General features: G+C 41.3%; 1 protein-coding gene and 1 long non-coding RNA gene across 2 annotated transcripts in view; one reads left to right on the top strand and one right to left on the bottom strand.

Moving 5' to 3' along the window:
• Nucleotides 1-21,516: 21,516 nt before the first annotated feature.
• LOC116463092 (splicing factor 3B subunit 5) lies at nt 21,517-22,251 on the bottom strand. The gene has a single exon (XM_032146058.2). It carries the CDS (start codon nt 22,126-22,128, stop codon nt 21,868-21,870), a length of 261 nt encoding a protein of 86 aa, XP_032001949.1. The 5' UTR covers nt 22,129-22,251; the 3' UTR covers nt 21,517-21,867.
• Nucleotides 22,252-22,371: 120 nt separating this feature from the next.
• The window catches only part of LOC131382481 (uncharacterized), a 29,853-nt gene continuing 29,534 nt past the window's right edge, over nt 22,372-22,690 (top strand). Inside the window, exon 1 of the long non-coding RNA XR_009211996.1 lies at nt 22,372-22,423. This is a non-coding gene — a long non-coding RNA (uncharacterized LOC131382481). The remainder of the gene's footprint in view (nt 22,424-22,690) is intronic.

Below are 22,690 nucleotides of genomic sequence, written 5' to 3'. Positions count from 1 at the left end.
ACACATAAACATGGGTTGAATAAAAGAAAATTATTTTAGAAAAATTCAGAAAATGATTATAATTGTTTTATGTAGCTAAGTTCTTTGATTCAGTATGTGGTACTGTAAGAACATTCTCTGTGGTATTATGATATATATATATAAATATATATATATTGGTTTTTGTCCACTGTTCCTGGTTCATACCTCCCATAAGCCCTTGCTACAGTCTTTGTTACAATGTTGGGTGTATTTGGCCTCAGGGATAGGCCTCTGCCTCTCTCCTGTCTTCCTTTCACTCTCCTGTTTCCCCACCCGTCTGATAGTGGGTGGGTCTTAAGACCCTCCCAGGAGAGGGTCCCACCCTATACCCTGGGGGAAGGAAAGCTGATGTTTTGAAGCTTTCATAAAAAACCCAAGAGGACGGGTTCAGAGAGCTTCCAGGTAGCTGAACACATTGAGGTGCCTGCAGGGTGGCCTCCAGGGAGGGCATGGAAGCTCCCTGTCCCTTCCCCATACGTCACCCTACATGCCTCTTCATCTATATTCTTTGCAGTATCCTTTATAATAAACTGGTAAGTGTAAATAAGTGTTTTCCTGAGTTCTGTGAGTGGCTCCAGCAAGTTAATTGAACCCAAAGAAAGGGTCATGGAACTTGGGACTGATGTGTGTGTAAGGGGAGGCAATCTTGGGACTGAGCCCTCAGCCTGTGGGATCTGACACTGTCTTAGGGTAAATGGTGTCAGAACTGGATTGGAGGACACCCAGCTTGTGTCTATTACTTGGTGTGTGGGAAAAAAAAAAAAAAAACCCACACATTTGATCACAGACTCTTCTGTGTTGACTGTTGTGTAACAGTAGAGGAAAAATGTGGTTAGAGTTTTCTCTACTACATTCTCTTTTTCAAAATTTACTCATTTAAAATAAATAAAATACCTTCACATATCAATTATCATTTTTGATAATGGGAGCTGGGTTTTAAAGTTTTTAGAAGTAAAGAAGCACTAGGCCGGGCACAGTGGCTCATGCCTGTAATGCCAGCACTTTGAGAGGCTGAGGCAGGTGGATCACCTGAGGTCAGGAGTTCGAGACCAGCCTGGGCAACATGGTGAAACCCCTGTCCCTACTAAAAATACAAACATTAGCTGGGCGTGGTAGCGGGCGGCTATAATCCCAGCTACTCAGGGGGCTGAGGCAAGAGAATCACTTGAACCTGGGAGGTGGAGGTTGCAGTGAGCCAAGACCATGCCACTGCACTCCAGCCTGGGCGACAGACCGAGGCTCTGTCTCAAAAAAAAAAAAAAAGTAAAGAAGCACTTATTTTTGAGTGACTGGAGGGATTTAACTTATGTCTGTGCAGACATGTTATACTTAATAGTGTATGTGGGCAATCTTGTGTTTTATTATTATTATTATTTTTTTTTTTTGAGACGGAGTCTCGCTCTGTCGCCCAGGCTGGAGTGCAGTGGCCCGATCTCGGCTCACTGCAAGCTCCGCCTCCCAAGTTGACACCATTCTCCTGCTTCAGCCTCCCGAGTAGCTGGGACTACAGGCGCCCGCCACCATGCCCGGCTAATTTTTTGTATTTTTAGTAGAGACGGGGTTTCACTGTGTTAGCCAGGATGGTCTCGATCTCCTGACCTCGTGATCCGCCCGCCTCTGCCTCCCAAAGTGCTGGGATTACAGGCCTGAGCCACTGCGCCCAGCCAATCTTGTGTTTTAAACTGAAGCTCAACAAGGTGATTTATTTCCCAAGTATATATAGATATTATAGTCATATTTTTATCATAAATATATATAACTTTTTTATACAGATACAGTTTCTAAATATCTTCTCTACACTCAATAATGTGAAAATTTCATAGAGGATATTATAATTACATTTATTGAGTACCTACAATATGCCATTTACATGTTTACACTCTTTATATGTAATTAGGCTTTACAAAAATCCTATGAAATAGGTTTTAGAATTATTCTCGTTTAATAAGGAAGCAGAGGCAAAAATCAGTTAGGTCCCTTTTCCAAGGGCTTTCAGGTCCAGGATTTGAATCTAGGTAGCTTAGCCCTCTTGGTCTTTGCCCTTAATTTCCATGCTGTGCAAAGCTTGCATTAAAGTAGGCTAAGTGGGGAGGTGGGCAGAAACAACTCATCAGGTCTCAGCCTGTGTAGGCCAGTGCCCACTTCCAGAGTGACCCCAGGAAACTTCTCCAGTTACAGAGGGGCTTTAGGGAATCCCCGTCCAAATAGGGCAGTGTGGGATAGACCTGAGAAAACTGTTGAAGAACAGTGGAAATCCCCTGCCGTTGAGAGATTTGAAAGAGTCTAGCATTTTCCTCTTTTGTCTCTTCAGATGGAACTAGTCCATTAGTTTATAGCAGCTGCAGCAGGTCACAGAATAATGGGCATAAGTGCCCTTGGAGGAATCTAGACCAGCTCTGTGTAAGCTTAGCCACATTACCTAGGTCCACCATGCCTTTCAAAAACACTAAGGAGAGTGGAGTTTGCATTTTGAAGATCAGCTTAGAGTGAAATGACTTAGGTGAAAAGTTGCTTGTTAGACTTGGCCTTTTTGTCCTTCATGCTGAATATTTCATTTTAGATCTTCAAAGACTTCTGTAAAGAAAGCTCTTCTAGATTAAGAAGACATTGTATTAAAGTTGCAATTGGATTGGTTGGGTTTTGTTTTGTTGCAAAAACACCTCTCTGTATCTGAAACCTCTCGACACCACCCGGAAAACTGTTGCTGAGATTATTTGTATTAGTTTGCTAGGGCTGCCGGAACAGAGTCCTGGTGGCTTACATTAACCAACACTTACTGTCTCACAGCTCTGGAGGCTAGAAGCCTGAGATCAAGGTGTTGCCAGGGTTGGTTCTGTCTGAGGCCTGGGAGGAAGAATCTGTTCCACAGCTGCCTATTAGCTTCTGATGGTTTGCTGGCAATCTTCAGTGTCCCTTGGCTGGTAGATGCATCATCTGATCTCTATCTTCATGCTCACATAGTGTTCTTCCTATATGCACGTCTGTTTCTATGGCCAAATATTTCCTCTTTATAAAGGCACCAGTCACATTGTATTAAGATTCATCTTAATGACCTCAGTTTTAACTTGATTGCCTCTTAAAGACTGTTACATTTAGAGTATTTGTCCCCTCCAAAACTCATGTTGAAACTTAATCCCCAATGTGACTGTATTGAGAAGTGGGGCCTATAAGAGGTGATTGGGTCATAAGGGCCATGCTCTCATGAATGGATTAATCAATTCATAGGTTAGCGGATTAATCCATTCATAGATTAATGGATTAATGGGTTCTCATGAAAGTAGAACTGATGGCTTTATAAGAAGAAGAAGAGAGATCTGAGGTAGCCCAGTCAGCCCCCTCATCATGTGATGCCCTGTACCGCCTCAGGACTCTGCAGAGTCCCCACAAGCAAGAAGGTTCTTACCAAATGCAGCCCCTTGGCTTTGAACTTCTCAGCCTCCATAACTATCAGAAATATTTCTTTCTGTGTAAGTTACCCAGTTTGAGGTATTCTCTTATTAGCAACAGAAAATGGATTAATGCAAAGACCCTATTTCCAAATAGGGTCACATTCCGAGTGAGGTACTCTGGGTTAGGACTTCACACTATTTTTAGGGGGGGCACAATTCAACCCATAACACTATTTTTTTGTTGTTGAAATTAATGTTTTGCTTTTCTGTTTCCTTCTATTATTTTTATTTCTATTTATTTCTCAGATTATTGGCTGTGTTTTTATTTTTCAATGACAGAATTTTCTCCTCCATTCTGTCCCCTGTCCCCTCCACTGCCCTTGCCCTTTCCTCTCTGTCCAATTCTTTCTGCACATTGATTCTGGGTTAAACTTGTAGCGGCACAACTTTGAACAAGTAAATCTCTGCACAAAAATTCCCATTGCCCCCAGAATTGAGTCTCGGCTTCTTGGGTTGGCATTTTGGGCTCTTTTACAATCTGGCCTCCAACAGAGCTTCCCTTAACAATGCTCTGCTCTTGACTGGCTTTCTTCTAAGATACGTATTTACACTTCCACTTTTTCTTACCTTCTATTCTCTTTTTCTACAATACCCTCTCTCATTTATCTTTGTTGACCTGAGCCATATCCTTACTTAAATGCCAACTTCAAGAACTACTTCTTTCAGAAGAGAGTCCCTATTCATTTCTAGGGGTCTGCTCTCTGCCAGTTATCACTACCTCTTCAGAAACCTTGAACCATTCACTTGTCTTCTTTTGTCTACTCTCTTGTAGTAAATGCTGTATATAAGACACAGCAAATAGATGCTGATATGGTTTGGCTGTGTCTCCCACCCAAATCTCATCCTAAATTGTAGCTCCCATAATTCTCACATCTTGTAGAAGGGATCCAGTGGGAAATAATTGAATCACGTGAGCGGTTTCCCCGATACTGTTTTCATGGTAGTGAATAAGTCTCATGAGATCTGTTGATTTTATAAGGGGTTTCCCCTTTTGCTTGGCTCACTTTCTCTCTTGCTTGCTGCCATGTAAGATGTGCCTTTCACCTTCCACCTTCCACCATCCACCATCCACCATGATTGTGAGGTCTCCCCAGCCACGTGGAACTGTGAGTTCATTAAACCTCTTTTTCTTTATAAATTACCCAGTCTCAGGTATGTCTTTATCAGCAGTGTGAAAACAGACTAATACAGATGCCTTCACTTTTCAATTAGAGTATAAATTCCTTAAAGGCAAGGTTTATGTCATTTACTTCTATGTTCTCTTTTATTTTTGTATCCTTACCATCCTGACAAAAACTGGTACTTTATTTCATCAAGTCTAAAATGCTATCAGATGTAGGATGCACCATTATTTTATATATCAGTAGGAGGAAAAAATGTGACTGCTTAACTGAGGGCACAATACTTATATTCTTTGTGCTATCAAGAGTGTTGATGACACAGCATTTCTTAAAAGACTTCATAAAAGAACTAAAAGCCATTGGTGCTGAGCTGTTGAGCTGACTGTGCAAGTATACAGCAAGAGCTTTTTGGCCCTTGCTTCAGAAATGTTGCTAAACTTATCAGATTCACTACTTGTCCCTACCCCCCTTCCCATTACAATTTGGGTTCTGAGAGCTAAGAAAGTGATCCCATATTTGTCTCTGGATTCTTTTCTCAAGCTGCTGACACCCCTTTGGACAGGTCTTGATTTTGGAGTTTTTGACATTTGGGTAAGCACAGTCAAGCCATGTCATGACTGCCATTGGGCCAACAGTGATTATATGATGCTGCCTGATTTTGGAGATATAAAGATGTGAAGAAAAAACATGTACATCTTAAAATACAGGAAATGCAGTATGTAGCATGTAGCTGACTGACTGAATGCTTAATAAATACTGTAAGAATCTTTAGGGGACAACTCTGGCTTAGTTTTGTTCAGCATCCATTCAGTCTTCTGATAACTATCCCCCTCTCTATCAATGGGTCCAACCCCTTACTACTGTGGGCTTGAGTACTTCTGGAAGCATTGACTTCGCCTGTGATCCAAGGGTGGAACATATGTCCTTGGCTAAATTAATCAACATGTTGATGTCCTCGGCCAGAATGATTGGTCCAGGGATCATCTGGGATTTGAACCTGAAGTATATAGCTCTTGGAGCTACTGTCAGCTTCAGGAAATGGAAACAATACTGAGGAATCAGAAATGAGAAATTAACAGAGAACAATAAAGTTCCAGTCACATATTCAAATCGTGGATCTTAAAGCACCAAGACTGAAACACCTGGACTCGTTGGTGACATGAGCCCTAAGCTCTTTTTGCTTCAGCCTGTGGATTTCAATGTCTTTCTTTTGCAACTTAAATTATCTTGAATCAGAAGAGGGAAGATGAATTGCTAGGCAGAGAAACACATTCAAGAAATATTTATTGCCTGTCTACTGCATAATGGCACTGTGTTACATCCTGGGCTATAAAAATGAATAAAATAGTCTCTCCATTGAAGCACTTCCTAGGTTGGAAGAGAAAAATCTTTCCACCAGCCTTGACCAGGTTAGTTTGGCATTTTCCTTGAACTCTTTTGCACACCCTGAAAATGATAAATACTAATTTTGTATTAGTGGCTTCATTAGGAGGAATTTCCACAAGTCTGCAATATAACAGATAAAATTTGGACTTCTCTTAACCACATATTTGTGAGAAACTCCATCTTTTCCATAGCCGTAATATTTTTTTAACAAAAAAATTAAGACATGATACCAATTTATCATGTGCAGTGATGTGATCATGGCTTACTGCAGCCTCAACCTCCTGGGCTCAAGTGATCCTCTCACCTCAGCCTCTAATGTAGTTGGGACTGTAGGCACACATCAACACATCCAGCTAATTTTTTTTTTTTTTTGAGACAGAGTCTTGCTCTGTCACCCAGGCTGGAGTACAGTGGCGCGATCTTGGCTCACTGCAAGCTCCACCTCCCAGGTTTACACCATTCTCCTGCCTCAGCCTCCCAAGTAGCTGGGACTACAGGTGCCTGCCACCACGCCCGGCTAATTTTTTGTATTTTTAGTACAGACGGGGGTTTCACTGTGTTAGCCAGGATGGTCTCGATCTCCTGACCTTGTGATCCGCCCGCCTTGGCCTCCCAAAGTGCTGGGATTACAGGCGTGAGCCACCACGCCCGGCCTGATTTTTGTAGAGACGAGGGTTTTGCCATGTTGCCCAGGCTGGTCTTGAACTTCTGGACTCAAGCAATCTGCCCACCTCAGCCTCCCAAAGTGCTGGGATTACAGATGTGAACCACCTCACCCAGCCTAACATTATCTTTTAAAATAAGCACCACTGTTCCAAGAAAGTTGTTACTGAAGATATCCACAGAGACAGTAGAGTGTAGTTTGAATTAAATCTTTTTTAGGTCTATGTACCATGCACTATTGATATTCAAGTTTCAGTTACTTGGTAAAATAGAAAATATTCAGCAGTTTAGGCTGAAGAATAAGAAACGATGTGTCACTTGGGAAATAACGCCTGCTGTACAAATAAATGCCATATTCCTTGCATTGCTTAACATGGCAGAGATAAGCCAACTGATGTTGCTTATTAACGTGCTGGGCATTTTAAATTGCATTTTAGCATTCCTATAAACAGCCTGACATTGAAAGATTTCAGTAATTTAGAGCTGGTTGGAAGAAATTATACTACTTAAAACTCATAAAAATTAGTATCCTCAAGTGCATATTTGAAAAAATGAGTTAGTTAATATCAATATGAATGAGAATTTTAAAAATCAAATGCTAAGTGGGAACACAGGATTTTAGTAGGAGTCTTATATATGTGTAATATATTTGAATATTTAAAACCTAATAAATATGCGCATATGAAAGCCAATTTATATTATGCGAATTGTCTAGGACCTTGTGTCTGAGGCAAAAAACAGCTCTTATACAAATTAGAAATGATATACTAGAATTGAGAGAGACTTAAAGACCATGTGGGTGCAGGGAAAACTCTTCATTTGTAGAGGAGGGCTAAACTGAATAGATCCGAATATAACTTTCATGAAGGCGGGAGGTAGCCATAATCTCACAAAGAACAAATGTGAGGCAATTTTACAGGCTTTGACTATCAAAGAAACTTTCTGTATGGTGATAACTATGCATATATTATTAGCTCTTTTTTGAAAAACGGAAAGAGCTTTTCCAGAAATGCAACAGTGACATGCATCACCGCTCAAATTTTGACTATGTACAGAATGACTGTTAGGAGGTCACTTTGGCCTTACAGTGCCCATAATGCTATCAGAAAGACGTGCCCAGCCGGGTGTGGTGGCTCATGCCTGTAATTGCAACACTTTGGAAAGCTGAGGCAGGCAGATCGCTCAAGGCCAGGAGTTCAAGACCAGCCTGGCCAACATGGTGAAACCCCGTCTGTACTAGAAATACAAAACCTAGTCAGGTGTGGTGGCACGTGCCTGTAATCAGCTACTCGGGAAGCTGAAGCAAGTGAATCGCTTGAACCCTGGAGCGGAGGTTGCAGTGAGTGGAGATTGTGCCATTATACTCTTTTGGAGATAGAGCAAGACTCCATTTCCAAAAAACATGCCCGTTGACTGGCTCTCTGTGAATAGCATCCTGAGAGTTCCATCTGACTTCCCACTAGAAACAGTCCAAGAGTCTTGGCCTGGATAGGGATATTGTTTGAATCTTACAGAATTTGTAGTGAGCAGGCTGGGCGCAGTGGCTCACACAGGTAATCCCAGCACTTTGGGAGGCTGAGGTGGGCAGATCACTTGAGGTCAGGAGCTCAAGGCCAGTGTAGCCAACATGGCGAAACCCCATTTCTACTAAAAATACAAAAAAATTGCCAGGCATGGTGGCATGCGCCTGTAATTCCAGCTACTCAGGAGGCTGAGACAGGAGAATCACCTGAACCTGGAAGGTGGAGTTGCAGTGAGCCAAGATCATGCCACTGTACTCCAGCCTGGGCAACAGAACAAGACTCTGTCTAAAAAAAAGAAAGAATTTGGAGTGATCAAAGTTGCTGGCTTAAAGAGTGAATAAACCCACAAATATGGTCTTGGTTTTGGTTTGTTTTTTTTGTTTTTTAAGACTTCTCTCTCTCTCTTTCTTTCTTCTTCTTTTTTTTTTTTTTTTTCTTTTTCACAGAGTTTCTGCTCTTGTTGCCCATGCTGGAGTGCAGTGGTGCGATCTCGGCTCACCACAAGGTCCCCCTCCCAGGTTCAAGCGATTCTCCTGCCTCAGCCTCCTGAGTAGGTGGGATTACAGGCATGTGCCACCACGCCCAGCTAAGTTTCGTGGTTTTAGTAGTGACAGGGTTTCACCATGTTAGTCAGGCTGCTCTCGAATTCCTGACGTTAGGTGATCCACCCTCCTCAGCCTCCCAGAGTGCTGGGATTATAGGCATGAGCCACCGCTCCCAGCCTTAAAAATACTTTTCATTAAATAAATTCACCACCTTTAAACTTTTTTTTCGGATTTTTGATACAGAAGCCTGAATAACCAGCTCAAATGCAGTTCATATATTAAGCATTCTCAGGTGCTCCTACGACAAGTGAATAATCTCTACAATCTTTTTCTACTGTACCCATAACAGTATATACATATTATTTAGCATTCAGTTTCCCATTAGTAATGTGTATTTTATCAAAATAAACTTGTGTTATCAAATGAAGAACTCCTTCATGCACATATGCCTTATTTACCATCTTAAAAATTCCTATCTGCATGACACAATCTTTCGAGTGTGGGAAATGTAATCAGTACTGCATGTCTTAGTATATGAATTTTAAAGAAGTTCTAGGGCTGAGAGAAAACGGTTAAAGATGTATTGGCTTCACTATACTAATCATCTGTTGTTTCTTATCATAGAACAGCAAGAAAGAGATAAGTGGGAAGGGAGATAGAACAAAAGCCAGAGAACAATGCTGAAGGGCTAGAGGAAAAAAATGACTGTCTAATCAGCTTTCGTCCTCATGAGTGTGAATATGTTGGCTTTCCACAATTTGCCTTCTACAAATTTTAAGTCTATTTAAATGAACTGAAAGACAAGGTGCATATTTAGTCCTGTGCTCCCATGTTACAGTCATCACCTCCAAAGTCCTTACTGACATGTATTTACCTCAGATTTCACCTTCCATCAATCAATAATTGTTTTCCTCTGCATATGGGAAACATTTGGGTTTTAGCAATATATTTTTTCTTCAAGAAACGAAAAGAATTTTCATGTGATCCTATAAAAATGGGTATTGTGTCACTTTTTATTCAATCAAATATGTATTTTGAGATTTACTTGGCTTGAGACTTTCATTTTGTTACGTGAAATTATCAAGTTATTTCAACATTTGATATTTTTCACACATGCTTATTTGTATGCTGATGATAGAAACAAGTGTGTATTTCTTTGAAAGATGTTGAGGTTAGGAGAAAATCCCAAAACCTATGGTGCTTGCCAGGCTTGATAAAACTAAAATCTCTGAGGTAAGGTTGTTAACACATCAGAAAACGTCAGAGTTCCACATTGAACGTAAAGGGTAGAAAGATTCATAATCAATCTATGTTTAGCATTTTTCTGTGTCCCATCTCAACTGTATCCAGTCCTCATTGTTCCTCATGAATTTGTTTGTTCATTTGTTTATTTATTCACTTACTCATCATTCAACAAATAGTTATTGTGTCCACTCTGTGTCATGCACTACTCTAGAATCTGGAGATGCATTGGTGCACTACATTTTTTTTTTTTTTGAGACAGAGTCTCTCTCTGTTGCCCAGGCTGCAGTGCAGTGGCATGATCTCAGCTGGGTGCAACCTCCCCCTCCCAAGTTCAAGTGGTCCTCCTACCTCAGCCTCCCAAGTAGTTGGGAATACAGGTGCATGCCACCACGCCTGGCTAATTTTTTATTTTTAGTAGAGATGGGGTTTCACCATGTTGGCCAGGCTGGTCTTGAACTCCTGACCTGAAGTGATCTGCCCACCTTGGCCTCCCAAAGTGCTGGGATTACAGGCATGAGCCACCCTGCCTGGCCTACTACTTTTTTTTTGAGGAAGGGTCTCATTCTGTCACCCAGGCTAAAGTGCAGTGGTGGCACAATCATGGCGCACTGCAGCCTTGACTTCCTGGACTCAAGTGATCCTCCCACCTTAGCCTCCTCAGTAGCTGGGACCACAGGTGCACACCACCACACCCAGCTAATTTTTGTATTTTTTTTTTTTGTAGAGATGGCATTTCGACATGTTGCCCAGGCTGGTCTTGAGCTCCAGAGCTGAAGCAATTTGCTTGCCTCGGCCTCCCATAGTGCTGGCATTACAGGTGGGAGCCACCATGCCCAGCCTCATTTTCTTTATTAATTGTGAGTGCTGGACCTTGTTTTCATAATCTTTGTATCGCTCTTTAGTGCTTAGGACTGTGCATTACATGGTCTTGACTAGTATTGTCAATCAACAAATATTTTTCAAATATTTTTAAAGTGTCTATGGTGCATTAAATGCTAAGCTACATGATGAATAGCATCAGCTAAAATTGTTGTTCTTGCTTCATGAGATTTTATCATTTAAAGCAAGGGTCCCTAACCCTTGCTGCAGACCCGTACTGGTCTGTGGCCTGTTAGGAACTGGGCAGCACAGCAGGTGGTGAGCGGTGGGTGAGTGAGCATTACTGCCTCAGCTCTGCCTCCTGTTAGGTCAGCGACAGCATTAGATTCTCATAGGAGCTTGAACCCTATTGTGAACTGTGCATGTGAGGGATCTAGGTTGCACACTCCTTATGAGACTCTGAGGTGGAATAGTTTCATCCCCAACCTCCCACACCCACCCCCTCAACCCTCCAATCCCCCAGTTCCCCAAGCCTAGTTCATGGAAAAATTGTCTTCCACGAAACTGGTTCCTGGGGCCAAAAAGGTTGGGGACTATTGATACAAAGTCCAAGTTAACCTAGCAGAAAAACACAAGAAATAAGAGATGTTCAGCTCCTAAATTTCATAGGAAAATACACATTTTGCTCTTTCTTTTAAACTGATTTTTAGAAAAATTTATTCTAAGGCTGATACACTTTTTTGCAAGGTGAGATGGACGAAGTAAGATTAAAGAACCTCTCTTGAAAGAGAGGCTGAGAAAATTAGAAGACTGGTTGAGGAGTTTACATAACAACTGGAAATGGTGGGAGGAAAAGGGGTCAAGCAGAGGAAAGGAAGAGGGAGAAGTTGAGGTGCCTCCAGATGAAAAACAGAGTGGAAGGAGCTGCTTTGTAGAGATTGAAGTGTTCAAGAGTCCATCACCTCTTATTCTAACCAATTGATTACATGCCTCCTTTGCTGCAGACTGTGAGATCCACAGAGGCCATGACCCCGTTTGCCCCAGTGCAGGTTCAATAAATGTGTGTTTGTTAAATAAATGGCTAAGAGTAAAGTTTCTAAAAATAAGAAGGCTACATTCATATAATACATTAAATCTTTGAAAACACATGAAACACACCTATATACTGAGGACATTTTGCCCGCATCTGAGGAGACGTATATGAGAATGTTTGTTGCAGCACTGTCTGAAATAATAAAATGCTACAAGCATTGTAAGTGCCCTTAATTAGAGAATGCACGTATAAATTGTGTAGTATATTCCTATGACATAGCGTTAAAAAGGAATGAACTACATAACTATAGCTCTTAACTTGGATAGATCTCAAAAATATAACGTGTGGGCCAGGCACAGTGGCTCACGCCTGTAATCCCAGCACTTTGGGAGGCTAAGGTGGGAGAATCGCCTGAGCCCAGGAGTTTGGAATCAGCCTGCGTGACATATGGAGATCCTGGCTCTACCAGTAATAAAAAGAATTAGCCAGGTGTGGTGGCATGCATCTGTGGTCCCAGCTAAGTGAGAGGCTGAGTCAGGAGGATTGCTTGAACCCAGGAGGCTGATGCTGCAGTGAGCTGTGATCGCACCACGGCACTCCAGCCTGGGCGACAGAGTGAGACCCTGTTTCAAAACAAAAAACAAAAAACTATATATATTAAATTAAATTATGTGTGCAATACCATAGTATATAATACCAAAACATATAATACCATATATAATTCAATTATATGTATAATACCATATCTGTGTATACCGTAATACAATTATATGTATAATACATTGGTATATTATAATATCAATTATATGTATAATACCATATATGTATATGTACAATACGTATATAACCCATATGTATATAATACCATATATATCTACTTTAAACAGCCTTATTGAGATATAATTTACTTACTGAACAATTCATCCATTTAAAGTGAACAGTTCAGCAGGGAACGGTGGCACACACCTGTAGTCCCAGCTACTCCAGAAGCCGAAGCAGGAGGATTGCTTGAGCCCAGAAGTTCAAAGCTGCAGTGCGCCATGACTGCGCCCGTGAATAGTCACTGCATTCTGGCCTAGGCAACATAGCAAAACTCTGTCTCTAGAAAAATAAAATGAAATAAATTTAAAAATAAAATGAACAATTCAATGGGTTTTGGTAAATGTATTATTAATTTTTAAAATTGCAGTAAAAATACATAACATATAATTTGCCATTCTAATTATTTAAGTGTACAACCAGTTCAGTTGCATTAATTCACAGTATTGTACAACTATCACTACTATGTTGTGATTATTTTGGAAATAATTTTCCATTACCCCTAAACAAAACTTCTGTAACCATTAAGCAATAATATGTCATTGCTTCTACCCCAAACTTCTAACAACTTCTATTACTTTCAGTCCTGATGAATTTGGCTATTCTAGGTACATCATATAAATGAAATTATACCACATTTGTCTTTTTGTGTTTTGCTTATTTCATTTAGCATAATGTCTTCAAATTCATCTATATAGCATGTATCAGAACTTCATTCCTTTTTTATGGCAGAATAATATTGCATTGTGGGTATATGCCACATTTTGTGTATCCATTCATCTGTTAGTGGACCTGTGGATTTCTTCCACCTTTTGGCTATTGTAGATAATGCTGCATTGAACACTGGCATACAAATATCTATTCCAGTCCTTGCTTTCAATCCCTTTGGTTATATACCTAGAAATGGGATTGTTGAATCATATGATAATTCTGTCTAGCTTTTTGAGAAACTGCCAGATAGTTTCATTTGTGTGCATGTATATAGATGTATATATACACATATGCATACATATGCACATATATACATATGCACATATACATACATATACATATGTATATATACATATGCATACATATGCACATATATGTATCTATACATAGGTATATGTATGCATATACACATATATTTTTAAAAACACAATAACACTTCTACATATGGTTCCTGGATACGAATATATGTTTATAAAATCTAATGGCTATACGGGAAGAACTTACTCATAGAAGTGATTACTTTCGTGGTGGGGGTAGGGTTGGACATGAGGACACAGGAGAGACTGGGCTACAAATGGTCAAAGGAGACAATAGTTTTACCTGCAATGCTTCCTTTCAGTTTTAAAAAGGGGCATAGATAAATAATTTGCAAATTGTTTTAAAAGTAGAAAAAAGGGAAGGAAATTGGACAAAATTTGAGGTAGAAGTATCTCCATGTTATATTATTCTGTGTACCTTTTTTTTGTTTAATTATAAAGAGACAAACTTTTCTACAAGGTAAACGTCATTCGATTCTCATATCAAAACTGATGAATGAGATAGTATTAATACCAATGATATCGTTTTAAAGGCAGAATTCTGAAACAGACAGCAGTGGGCCAGAACCAGAGATGAGTGCCCTAGTCTGCTGGTCCGGGGCTTGGAGGTGAGGAGAGGGAGGCTGAGGTGGTGAACACCCTAAACACTTTGATGCTGTACCACAGGGCCTTAAATCACCTCCTGTATTTTCCCTTCATTTGTAATGTTACGAAGACACTTCTTGTTTGTTTTTTTTTTTTTTTTTTTTTTTTTTGAGACGGAGTCTCGCTCTATCGCCCAGGCTGGAGTGCAGTGGCGCAATCTCGGCTCACTGCAAGCTCCGCCTCCCGGGTTCATGCCATTCTCCTGCCTCAGCCTCTCCGAGTAGCTGGGACTACAGGCGCCCGCCACCACGCCCGGCTAATTTTTTGTATTTTTAGTAGAGACGGGGTTTCACCGTGGTCTCGATCTCCCGACCTCGTGATCCGCCCGCCTCGGCCTCCCAAAGTGCTGGGATTACAAGCGTGAGCCACCGCGCCCGGCCCTTACGAAGACACTTCTGCTTTAAAGGCCACTGTTTTTAGAGGAGACATGGAGGAAGCAAGGATAAGGTCCACTGAAGTAGGAGGACAGAGTGATAAGAGGGACGCCTAGAGGACAAGATAACAACTGAGAACAGTGGCTAGGAAGTGAAGGAAGTGGAGACGAGGAAGGATTCTGAGCTAACGCAGATCACAGATAGCGCTTGAAAGAGCCATTTGTACCAGACCCTTTGTGTAGTGTGAGAGATGAGATGGACTCTTCAATGTCTTGGTTTCCTACCAGCATTTCCCCCACTCCAGGTTTCAGTATTTCAGGGTTGAGTGGGCAGGCATGATGGAGCACATGTGTGTATCACACATAAAGAAGATGTAGGACAGAGAGAGCTGGAAGAAATGTGCGACGTGAAATGAAAAGCCAGTTAAGAACAAATTGTCATCTCTCCAAAGCAGATCAACTGTTGGCTGCCAGATCATTCAGTACTGATGCCTCATCAGTACACATCTTCCAGACATTAATAAAATCAAGGAACAAAATGTATTGGTTTTCTTCTTGCTCTTGTCCTGAAAAAGAATGAGCTGTACATAGCTTCATAACTAATTTGTGCAATATAATTAATGTCTCCTTTCTTTGTAATATCTTTAATTTGCTAGTCTAAGAGAGATGGAAAGAATCGCAGCTGAGAACAAAGAATTTCCATTCACAAAGGTATTCACTTTCAGCGATGGAATTACAACCCAAGGAAAGGAAAGTTATCTGTGGCTATGAGTTCCAACCTACACACTGCTGCCAAATTTATCTTCCTTGAGTTCAGGGTTGAATACATCATTTCTCTACTCTAAAATGTTTTCATTACCGAAAGCAGTATCCCTCAAATATTTTTCTCAGAATTATCTTTGTATTTCTTGAGAAAATAAATTCCAGGATTAAATAAATGTAGGAAATGATGGTCAAGCAAAATTTCTTACTATAAAACTTTAATCTGAATCATGAATCTCCAAGGTATATGGCATTTCCGAAACTTATTTCACCAAGATAGTCCCCCCACTTTATCCCTAAAAACCAAAACCAAAACAAAACCAAAAAACCATTGATAATTTTTCAAGGAAAATCAGAATTCTGTGAAACACATTTCTGGAAACCCTCATCGACCCCACGAAGACACTGGATGCTAGTTTAAGTCCCTGCTCTAGCTCTTACTTGCTGAGTGATACTGGGCAAAACCCTTAAATTTTCCTAATATTTTTGCTTATTAGTATAATGGGATAATAACTTTCTCAAGTTTGTCATGAAAACTGAGATGTTGATGTTAGTCTTTGGCACATAGTGCGCACATAGTAAATAGTAATTGTTATGTTATTATTATCAACCTAGGATGTAGATCCTGGTTTTCTAGCTTTATGAAAGCAGGGAAGCAGGGGCCAAAGGGTGGGAGGTCTTGTAAGCCATAAGAAGTTAATGGAAGTAATGGAGATGGTTTTGTTTTTTGTGTTTTTTTTTTTTGTTTTTTTTTTTTTTGAGACAGAGTCTCACTCTGTTGCCCGGGCCTCAGTACAGTGGTGCGATCTCAGCTCACTGCAACCTCCGCCTCCCCGGTTCAAGCAATTCCCCTGCCTCAGCCTCCTGAGTAGCTGGGATTACAGGCACACACCACCACGCCCAGCTAATTTTTGTATTTTTAGTAGAGACGGGGTTTCACCATGTTGGTCAGGCTGGTCTCAAACTCCTGACCTTGTGATCCACCTGCCTTGGCCTCCCAAAGTGCTAGGATTACAGGCATGAGCCACTATGCCCAGCCTGGAAAAGGTTTTAATAGAGAAAAGGGATTTGAATTATCCTGCCCTTGCTAGGGCAGCTAAGAAACCTTGCCCTAGTCGTAAATGTGTAAGTTTTGGCCAGGTGTGGTGGCTCACACCTGTAATCCCAGCTCTTGGGGAGGCCGAGGTAGGCGGATCATGAGGTCAGGAGTTCAAGACCAGCGGGTTCCTGTAATCCCAGCTACTTGGGAGGCTGAGGCAAGGAGAATCACTTGAACCTGGGAGGCGGAGATTGCAGTGAGCCGAGATCGTGCCACTGCACTCCAGCCTGGGCAACAGTGCAAGACTCAATCTCAGAAAAAAAAAAAAAAGTGTAAGTTTTATTAGTCAAGGCCCTGCCCAAATGCCTTTCTCAATGCCCTTACCCAGTACCTCACTGGCGGTTTGCAATAATCTCTTCCTGTACACTCCTGTAGCCTTTTTTTTCTAATTTTTTCTTTAGCATTAATCACTTGCTACTACATATTAAAGTTATTTATGTGCTGCTATATTTATATCTCCAACTAGCATGCTTTCAAGGGGCCCACATCTTGTCCTATACTTTTAAGCATAATACAATCACCTGTAAAATGATCACTAAAATTTGTCAAATGAAAAAGTGCCCATTTCTTTATAGTTTACAAAGTGGCTTTCTAATTACATCACTCTAAATAAATATAGAAACCGCTTATTTTTCTCCGAAGTTATCAGGAATCTACAAGTTTAGATTTTTTTCTGAAAGTAATTTCCATCTGAGTATCATCTGCTGCCCTCCTGTGTTTAACACAAATACTCTCTTATAAGAGAGCAACAAAACCAGAATGGCTCAATTAAATTTATTTGGACTGTACTTTTACTTTCAGATACTTGAAACGTGTTTCCACACAAAACAATTATGCTTCCTACTAGGATTATTTTTATTCAATCTTTATTCAATATATTTCAAATTACATTTTTTACTTAGGGTTATATGAGATCTTTCATATTGGTCTGATATTCTTTCAATATAATCTACTAAACTTTTAGTATTTCCATTTAAAAAATCTGAGACAACTTATTTCAAATTATTCTAATATTATTTTTGTATACTAGACCTACTTGGGCAACAGTACAAGACTTTGTACTTCGAAACTAGAAAAACCTGGTTACTAGTTGTGCGATCTTGTGCAAATTACTTTTCTGAACCTGTTTCATCTGTAAAATGAAGACAGTACCTCCTAAAGATCACACAAAACACTTAGCACACCATAAAAATGCTCAATATGTTAGCTGTTATTAATACTATAGGAAACATGTTTTCAAATGGCTCTTCTTTGGTATTACCTATTATGGTAAACTTAAAGACTGCCTAAGAACATGAATTAGCATGGGCCCAATATATCACCTGGATTAAGCCCTGTCCTTTGATATTCAACACTCAAGATTTATTGGACATCTGGGATGTGTTAGACATCATTCTAGATACTTAGGATATATTGGTTTGTAAAAAGACCAAAATCCTTGCCTTTGTGAAACCTCACTCTTCATGGAGGTCTTTAAGTTACTGACTTCCTTCTAAATTCTTACTGTACACGTTACTCATTTCTTTACATATGCTATCCCATACCATATATCCAGTCCTTTCCTCTCTATCTCCAGTGCAGGCTGTTATCTCTCTTGGTCTACTGCTACAGCCTTGAATTGGGGACAGGAGCTCACTCTAATGACACTTTGTATACCTTTATCAAGTTTTGTAAGGATGGTGACTTAGTGAGACTCTGCTACTCTTTAAAGAGGAAAAAAAATTAATGTTGACATTTTTATTTAATTGCCAATTATTACAATCTATTCTCTTTTACATTACCCCCGTCTATTCTCAACACAGCAGCCAGAGCAATCATCTGAAACCACAGTTCTACTGTTTTTCTTGAAGTGATGGCCCATTTCATCCTTTTTTTTTTTTGAGACGGAGTCTTGCTCTGTCGCCCAGGGTGGAATGCAGTGGCACGATCTCCGCTCACTGCAAGCTCCGCCTCCCGGGTTGACACCATTCTCCTGCCTCAGCCTCCCCAGCAGCTGGGGCTACAGGTGCATGCCGCTACGCCCAGCTAATTTTTGTATTTTTAGTAGAGGCGGGGTTTCACTGTGTTAGCCAGGATGGTCTCGATATCCTGACCTTGTGATCTACCCGCCTAGGCCTCCCAAAGTGCTTGGATTACAGGCGTGAGCCACCACGCCCAGCAATATCATCCATTTTTGATAAAATATCTGCCAAATACCCAAGTGTAAACAATCGTAGTTTAATCTCCTATCAGTCATTCTTTCCAGTAAAAATGGTAAGAAAGAAATCCCAGGGAAACTGTGAAGCCAAAACTATTTTTGTAAAAGTAAGATTTTACTTGCCTTTCTTACTATTAGCATTTGCATAGATGGTGCAAAAGCAATAGTGATAAAACTACCAGCACTTAGCATGAATCAATAGAGGGGCACAAAAATGTATTGCTAGTCATTGTATACTTCATTGCCATGCACCCTCAGTAAAAACAAAAACAAAAAAACTCAGTTTCCCTTAAGAATGTGCTTGATGAAGCAGTAAAAATTACTAACTTTATGAAATCTTAGCCCTTAAGATATCTTTTAATATTCTGTGTGATGAAATTGGTAATATGCATAAAGCATTTCTGCTGACTACCAAAGGACAATAGTTTGCTCAAGGAAAAACACTTTTTATTATTTGAGTTGCAAACTGAATTGGCTGCCTTTTTCAAGGCACATTTCTACATGAAAAAATGACAAACTGTAACTTGTTACTCAGACTTTGGTATGTCTTGGGTATGTATTTGGCAGACATTTTCGTGAAAATGAACCAAGTGGGCCTTTCACTTAAAGGAAAACAATAATATTTGCTATCAACTTCATGCTTGATAGGTTGATCAAGTTCAAGCTATCAAGTAAAAACTTAAACTTGTGGAAAACTTATACCTTCACAGTAGGTTTTTCAGTTTCCCAATACTACAAGAGCTTCCTGAGACAGGGATGATATTAATCAATGTGATTTTTGATATGTATAATGAATGTAACAACATTTGGAAGGTCTGTGTAACTCAGTAACCCATTACTTTTCAGATGACTGATGCATGACGTTCTAAATTAGGTATGGGTAAAAGATGCATTCAGAGCTCAAGATACATGAATGAATTTTAATGGAACAGAATAAAAAGTTCATTAAACCAGTTTCAGATTCCATGTTGTAACTAACCTTTAAGAAACTACCACTTGTTGGGTTTTAGTAGAATATCAAAGAAGTATATGTACATCTATTTGGAAAAGCTAAATATTCCTCCCATACTAAATATTTATGAGAAGTGGATTTTTTCATACTTCAACAAAAATTTCATATCCAAACAGTTTGAATGCAAAAGCAGATATAAGAATCAAGCTGTCCTCTATTAAGCCAAACACAGAAGACCTCTGAAAAACTGGTTTTTCTTAAAAGCCATTCTTCTCACTAAATTATGTCTTGGTAAATTGCCATTTTTCATAAAACAAAAACTCTTTTTGTTAACATGAAATGGTTTTATTATCATTATTTTTACCATTGACCTTTCTGAGAATTGTCATTATTTTTCAATGAATTAAAACTTTTGTTTTCATTTCTATGGTGAATATCAACAGCCATAATCCACATAAACAGAGGCTCTTTGGTGTCTTCAACAATTTTCTAGTGTAATGGAAAGTTAGGAGCAATGACTCACACCTGTAATCCCAGCACTTTGGGAGGCTGAGGTGGGTGGATTGCTTGAGCCAGGAGTTCAAGAGGAGCTCGGGAAACATGAGACCCCCATCTCTACAAAAAAACTAAGAAATGCAAAAATTAGCCGGGCATGGTGGCACGTACCTGTAGTACCAACTACCTGGGAGGCTGAGGTGGGGGGATTGCCTGAGCCCTGGAAGTTGAGGCTGCAGTGGGCCATGATCGTGCCACTGCACTCCAGCCTGGAGTTCCAAAGCCACCAGATTTAAGCTATGCCGGGTCACGTGACTTCTTTGCGTTAAAAACCTTCCAATGGTCTGGAGTTGTGGCTCACACCTGTAATCCTAGCACTTTGGGAAGCTTGAGGTGGGAGGATTGCTTGAGGCCAAGTTCAAGACCAACCTGGCCAACATAGCAAGATCCATCTCGTATTTTTAAAAACTAAAATTAAAAAAAAAAAACACAACCTTCCAATGGCTCCTCAGAGGTTCATATACTGTCCCTACAAGACTCTACTGTTTCCCCCTCCATTACCTGTCCCTCTACTTTTCCCCTTGCTCACTCCCTCCAGCCATGCTTGCCTCTTTGAAGTTCCTCCAATAAGCCATACATACTCCCAGCGTTAGTACCATTGCACTGGCAGTTCCCTCTTCATGGAAAGCAAATTCTCCAGTTTTCCGCATGGCTATTTCCCTCATTTTCCTAAAGTCTTTGCTCAAATGTCACCATCTCAATAACTTGTGCATCATATTTAAGATTACAGCCCTACCAGCTACTCCCACCCGCACCACATACATTGTTCTCCCCTCCCCGCAGCATCTTCTAACATTTGCTTATTACGTCTACAGTGTTTGACCTCCTTTCTCCACCACCAGCATAATGTAAGCCCCAAGAACATGGGAAAATGCCTGTCACATAGAGCTCAACAAATATTTGTTGAATGTAGAATGGATGAACTCGCTTGCCAGCTTGTCATTTCTGGAGACATGGCCACAAATTCCCAAGAAAAAGAAAAGATGCATTTTAAAGAGGCTAGGGAGGACAATGACAGCAAAGACTGCAAAGACTTTTAAAACGGGAGAAAAAGAAGATGGGGTATAATAACCACAAATTTCAATACTGAAGGCATCGTGGGCCTGAAAACAACGCTCTTGGGAGAAGTGGCAGTCGGGGAATTAATTATAAAGGTAGACAGGGCGGATCTCAGTGCCTGGCCATGGACACTGGCATGCGCTCCCTCACCTAAACCCACTTCCCGCTCGGCTCTTTCCGGAGCCTTCCACCCTAACACAGGAAGTTCACACCACGAGACTGAACGATTTCTAAACTTTATGGAAAAAGCCAATGACAATCAATTAGACAAAAACGAGACGCCAAATCCCATCTCACTCCAGCGCCATGCCCTCTTCTCAAACGCTTGCCGGCTCTAGGACCTCTCCACCAGCACAGTTCTCAGGAGTCCTGCTGGTCTCCCAATGCCGTTCTAAGGGTCCACATGAAGGCAGGTCAGGCGGGACTCCCCGGGCAAGCACTTCTGTACGCGGAAAGCACGAGGCGCAGGAGCCATGGAGAGCCGGTCCTTTGGAGACAGGAATACTCAAGAGGATTGGCAAACCGGAGGAACGCTGGGAGAGGTGCCCCGCACAGCGGTGGTAAGGCAGAGTCTCAGTTCTCCTCGGGCTTGTCGGCTGGCGGTCCACAAGGCTGAAGCATCTTCTCCATCAAGTTGAAGCGGACTCGCGCTTTGCTCTCATTCTCCGCAATGGCGAAGTAGTTGAGAAGGTCGAAGTGGCCCATGTAGGAGCAGTACGAGTCGCGGTGTTGGTTCACCAGCCACTCCCATTTGGTGGTGTCGGCGTGGCCCGTGCCGATGTACTTGGACTGCAGGTGCTCCAGCTGGCTATGGATGGTGTAGCGGTCAGTCATCTCGCCGCTTTCCCCTTCGCTGTCAGGTCAGAGGCCGCAGGAAACAAGTCGCCGCTCTAGCGTTTTACAGGAGAGCGAGGCCACCGCGCGGAAGCTCCAGACCCGCGCCGTCGCAGAGGAATGGCGTCAGGACGACTAAGTAGCGTAACTCTCGCTCATAGGGCTCAGAGGCGGAAGCGGAAGCACATTCTGTCACGCAATTGGAGTTGCTGAGGCGACGCCACAAGTGTGCCGCCCTTGTGGAGAGCCCCGCCCCATCAGAGAACGTTGCATGATGGTCCACTTAGTGGCTAAGGTAAGCCCTTTTCCAACAGGGAGCGTTGCATGCTGGGACTTGTGGTCTTGGGAGTTCGTGCACGCAGGCTTCCGGGACTCCTGGTCGCGTTCCGTTGTTTGTTTGTTTGTTTTAACACGGAGTCTCGCACTGTTGCCCGGGCTGCAGTGCAATGGCGCGATCTCGGCTCACTGCAACCTCCGCCTCCCGGGTTCACGCGATTCTCCTGCCTCAGTCTCCCGAGTAGCTGGGATGACAGGTGCACACCACCACGCCCGGCTAGTTTTT

Source organism: Hylobates moloch, unplaced genomic scaffold (genome assembly GCF_009828535.3).
Source record: "Hylobates moloch isolate HMO894 unplaced genomic scaffold, HMol_V3 SCAFFOLD_27, whole genome shotgun sequence".
In the NCBI taxonomy this organism is placed as follows: domain Eukaryota; kingdom Metazoa; phylum Chordata; class Mammalia; order Primates; family Hylobatidae; genus Hylobates; species Hylobates moloch.
The sequence above is the reverse complement of the archived record's forward strand: the minus strand, read 5'-3'. Positions and strand labels throughout refer to the sequence as shown.

What these genes read in the sequence shown, in the direction of transcription:
- LOC116463092 (XM_032146058.2), bottom strand. Translation starts at nt 22,128, where the DNA reads ATGACTGACCGCTACACCATCCATAGCCAGCTGGAGCACCTGCAGTCC.